This window comes from Sinocyclocheilus anshuiensis, unplaced genomic scaffold (genome assembly GCF_001515605.1).
Source record: "Sinocyclocheilus anshuiensis isolate Anshui unplaced genomic scaffold, SAMN03320099.WGS_v1.1 scaffold682, whole genome shotgun sequence".
In the NCBI taxonomy this organism is placed as follows: Eukaryota; Metazoa; Chordata; class Actinopteri; order Cypriniformes; family Cyprinidae; genus Sinocyclocheilus; species Sinocyclocheilus anshuiensis.
In genome coordinates, this window is record NW_015547682.1 from 211,486 (window position 1) to 216,994 (window position 5,509).

At 40.2% G+C, this 5,509-nt stretch overlaps 1 protein-coding gene across 1 annotated transcript in view; it reads right to left on the minus strand.

Moving 5' to 3' along the window:
- The window catches only part of LOC107703103 (peripheral plasma membrane protein CASK-like), a 65,708-nt gene extending 61,098 nt beyond the window's left edge, over positions 1-4,610 (minus strand). The window contains exon 1 of the mRNA XM_016505626.1: positions 3,890-4,610. Coding sequence (XP_016361112.1) covers positions 3,890-3,948 — 59 coding nt within the window. The 5' untranslated portion in view covers positions 3,949-4,610. The remainder of the gene's footprint in view (positions 1-3,889) is intronic.
- Positions 4,611-5,509: the final 899 nt, after the last annotated feature.

Here is a 5,509-nt window from a genome sequence, read left to right on the forward strand (position 1 = left end):
CGCTCTTCCCCAGGACATCCGCAATAGCGATAGTTTTCTCACTTTTAAATCTCGTCTTAAAAATCATTTATTTAAACAGGCTTACTTTTGATTGCATATGTGGATCAATGTTTATGAATGTTTCAATTTATTTTATTGTTTCTTGTTTTGTATGGATTTTGGGTTGTATGTTTTTTTTTTTGATTACTTGTAAGGTGACCTTGAGTGCCATGAAAGGCGCCTATAAATAAAATGAATCATTATTATTATTATTATTATCTCACGCACACGTGTGACTCTTCCTGATGCACACAGATCTGAGGTTTGCACTGAAATCTCTCAATGACTGAAACACAGGCTTGGGTATCGTTTGAATTTTATCAATCCCAATTATGATTCCTCTTATCGATTCCCAGTTTCAATTCCAATGTGGTTAAAAAAATTAAGTCAAACATTTATTTTGTGTGTCTTTTTGGAAAATATTTAATTGCTGCTGAATACCATGAACAAAAATCAGCCGGCTGCATAAAAACTGGACTCGATTAAGAGCTGTTTGTGTGCAAAAATAGAGCCGCACGATTCTGGATAAATTGACACTTTTTTTTTTTTAATGGAGGTTGTAGTTCTCTCACAATTCTGAAGAAAAAATATTAGACACTAAACAAAATCTGATGGAATTTCTGAATGGAATGATTCAATGACTCACTCAAGATTTACTTGATTCATTACTGGATGATACAGTGTTTTTGAACGAATGATTCAAAGACAAATACATTTTTAACAGCCCCTTTTCAAGAACTAAAAAAAAAGATGCACACACAGGAATTGATGGGTGGAATTGAAATCTTAATTTTACAACAAGTATCCGATTCTGGAATTGGATTTGTTTTTCGATTCCCAACCCTACTGAAGCACCAGCAGGACAACTGCTCCATGTCTTCATTATGTGAGAAGGATTTCATCATATTACTTACAGTTTAATTCATGGACGTGTATTTTGGTGACATCAGATCAGGATTAGACTTCAGATGAGGGGTGACATTGCATTACCCAACCAACACGCCACTGAAAGCCATCACAAAACAGGGCTCCAGACTAACACTTGAGGGCAGTGGCACTAAGTTCTACAGATAGTGGAGCCAGGAGCAGATTTGGTAGCACTGGGGGTTTTAAAAATAAAGATCATTTAATCAAAAAATTACAATTGATTTGAATTAATAAGAGCAGTTACTCATAATATTATTATTTCTTGGTTAAGACACATTTGACAGTAAAGCACTGAGCTTGAGTTGATGTATACAAAATGTGCTTTTTAACAACAGTAACGTGCAAAATTTTTATATAGAAAATTAATAGGCTATTCTACTTGCATTAAATATACCATTATTCTGATATGTAACTGACCAATAACTTCAGTGATATTAAAAGGAACACTATGTGTGATTGTTGCAAATTGAAGGAAAGTTAGTTGCTTGAATTTCTCTTTTAAAAAGGCTGTACAAACCCTGAAATGAATAAAGTAATAACATTCGACTATTACTGCTACAACACCATGGTTATAGTTAGCGCTACTGCTTCTGGTTTTCTACGTCAGCACCGTTTGATCGGTTTATATCAGAGATTTCTGTGCAGAATTTGAATGCATCTCACTAGATCTTGCAGCAATCTTTATTCAAGATCTAGTTAGAGTTATGTTTCATTTGCCGTTTTATGTTTCTCATATGCAGCGCTTATGAGTCGGACAACACGGTGGTCGCGCCAGTGTGACCGCTCACAAAATTTAGTCGCACCGGCAGAAAAAATGGTCGCAAAATGTGACCATTTGGACACAGTCTGGAGCCCTGCAAAAGCAGCCCAGTCATTTAGTTCTTGAGTTGCTAAGATCAATCACAGCCTCTTCTGGGGACTCGGGTTCTTGTGATCATCTGTAGCTCATGGAGCAGAACATCTAAATCCAGTAAGACTCTGACAGATCGACAGTATTATACCGAGCGTCTCACACGCTTTCCATCCCAATCTCACACACAGTGACTGAATCATAAGCAGCGCTAGTGAAGTGAGACTGGTGTATTATCAACTGCGCTTCATTAATCAATAATTTAAGCATTCTTATTAAAACAAATGCTGTGTGTCAAATGATTAAAAGTGAGTGTTCATTCAGTCTAAGGGGCCGTTTACACGACACCGGTTTTAACTAAAAATGCAAAACTTTTAAAGCGTTTTGACCGTGCATTCACATGACAACAGTGTTTTAGGGGCTTGAAAACACAAGCTTTTGAAAATGATACCATTATTGTTTGTGCAAACAGTGATGTCATGCATGTGTCTATGCACCAGTAGATGTGCAGTGTTTCTTTACAAAGTGACGTCGCCAACTACTGACCTGGCATGAATAATACAGCATTTATAGCCGTTTTCATGCATCATCTTAATACGATTGTTGTTGTATAAATGACACAATGAGTGAATTCATTCATATATTTACATACAAATAAAAGCAACATAATTTGGGACAAAGAAATAAAAGTATTTTTAAGAACATTAGGATTATATAAATGTGTCTGGATGTTTGACTTCTCGTAAAGACGCTCATTACTGTAATTCAGTATTTTTATTGTAATATACAATGTTTTTTAATTAGAAATAAAGTCTGCACAACAAATTACTTCTATGATGAATAAATAATTGCCATTTACAGTAATGATGTGAATATATGAAGGGAAACGGTCATGAAAATAATGTCCCAATGCAGAAACTCTTTCTTAAAACAGGCTTCAGTATTTTATGTCAAATATAATTGGTTAGTTTGACAGATAAACATGAGAGATGAACCCATGAACCCATATTAGACTCTAAACAGCCACAGATGTTAATATTAGTGTTATGAGCAGTGCAGTAAACTGATATGCTGACAGACAGCAGAGATGGTGAATTACACCGACCGACCCGATCACTGAACAGTTCTCAACTGAAGAACAGCAGTCTGTCTGTCATACGTGACCCTGGAGCACAAAACCAGTCATAAGGGTCAATTTTTTGACATTGAGACATAAGCTCTCCATTTATGTACGGTTTGTTAGGATCGGACAATATTTGGCCGAGATACAACTATTTGGAAATCTGGAATCTGAGGGTGCAAAAAAATCTAAATATTGAGAAAATCATCTTTAAAGTTGTTCAAATTAAGTTCTTAGCAATATATATTACTAATCAGAAATTAAGTTTTGATATATTTACGGTAGAACACTTACAAAATATCTTCATGGAACATGATCTTTACTTAATATCCTAATGATTTTTGGCATCAAAGAAAAATGTATAATTTTGACTCATACAATGTATTGTTGGCTATTGCTACAAATATACCCCAGCGACTTAACACTGCTTTTGTGCTCCAGGGACAGGAATGTGACCCACACATGACTGTCAGACAGCAGATGAACTCACACAATCAACGCAAATCCATTCATTTGAATTTAATAATAGACTAAACTAATTACCAGAAATCTACAAACCAACTTCAGTGTCTAATAAACAGCAGTACATCTCACATACAGGCCTGCTTCACGTTCTCCATCAGCCAGATTCATGCTAATCAATGAAAAATCATTTATTAGAACAAATCTGCGCAGTGACCAAGAGAAAAATGCCACAATTTACCTTTACAAGACGAGCCCTCCTCACACGAGACTGAGGTGAAAACCACAAATCACAAAGTATGAAGAGTGACTGATCAGTGAATATTATTGTCAAATCACGCACACACACACTCACACACACACACACACACACACACACACACACACTCGGTCAGCTGAACCCGAAGCAGTAAAATGTCAACACACGAGACAAAGAGCTACGGAGGAACACGCCTCAGCGGTGAAATGATTGATGAGATTGGATCACTCACTTCCCGATCACCTCGCAGAGCTCGTACACATCCTCGAACAGCACGTCGTCGTCAGCCATAGCGTTACCGTTTCTCCCGCCGACAGATTCGCTTTCCCTCAGAAACGCGCCGCGAACGTCAGAATCCGAGCGGCGACACCGGGATCCTGTAAATCCCCCGGATTCCCGTCGACGACCACCGAAGCTGTCCGTTCACACCGAGCGACGATGATGATGATGATGTCAGGGAAAATCAACGCTCCGGGATTCAGGTCGCAACGCTCCGGGAAAATGCCGCTTCAATTAATAAATGTCAATGTGACGCGAGCAACCGAGAAAAAAAAACGCGCTGGTGCGCCCAAAAGCTAGAGATCCCGCCGATCCGCCTCAAACATAAAAAACGCGCTCAACGCCGCCGCCGCTCCGGTTCCCGTCCGACCGCGCTCATAATTGTCCGTTAGACGCGCCGGTACACGCCCTGATCTCCCGTTAGAGCGGTGAGGTAAAGCAGCGATGCCGTGTAACGGTTTTCTGCAGCTCTCCGTTGCCTCGGCGTCTCTCCTCCTGCTCCGCTGCTCCTCCAGTACAGCGCGCTGACGCTCCGCCTTCTCAAGGTTATGAAGCTGCCGCACGCCGAGCCGCAATGGCCGCCGAGGTGCGCGCGATTCCCCGGATGTTTCCGCTGACGCTCATCGGACCGCTTGAGCCAAGATGTCGGCGGAAGGGCGCGCCTTCGAGCCCACGGCGCTCAGTTCCTAATCTGCCCAGAGAAAACCCGTTCTCCCGTCCAGCGGCCAATGGCAGACCGGCGTCGCTGCGCGTGCTGGTTGACCGTGCGATGACGTCAGAGCTTCTGCGATTTTTTTCCTCAGGATCCGTGAATTTTCTTATTGAATAAATGCTGCAGGAAGGCAATAGATTGAACATCGAAGATTCTCGTTGAATAAGAGTGGGCTCGCAGACTTAGCATCATTTTATGATCCTGATTTATCACATCCATCACTGAGCCACATATTCATATCAAGCGCAGAAATATTGTACAGTTCATAGATGCAATAAAAACCGATAGGGTTTGCTAATTCAAGCAGCTTTACGTGTGTGTGTGTGTGTGTGACCCTGGAGCACAACACCAGTCATAAGGGTCAATTTACTGAAATTGAGATGCATGCATCATCTGAAAGCTGAATAGATAATCTTTCCATTGATGTATGGTTTGTTAGGATAGCACAATATTTGGCTGAGATACAACTATTTGAAAATCTGGAATCTGAGGGAGCAAAAAAATCTAAATCAGAATCAGAATGAGCTTTATTGCCAGGTATGTTTACACATACGAGGAATTTGTTTTCGTGACAGAAGCTTCCACAGATTCACAAAAAGGAGCTGCTAGTTTTTCAAAGGCTTAAAATACACGTTTTGTCTTGTGCTCTTTAACTGTACACGTTCATGTTAATAATCTCACTCTCACGTGACTCTCGCAGCTAATGAGCGGCTGAGCAGAATTTAAAACCCATGAAATCACACTTGTATTTTGTGACTTTATGTCTGATGGCTCTGAGATCATCTGCATCATAACAGTCGGTTTCTTCATCCTGGAGATCTGCTCCTCATCACAGCTGAGGTTTGGAGGAATGACGATCAC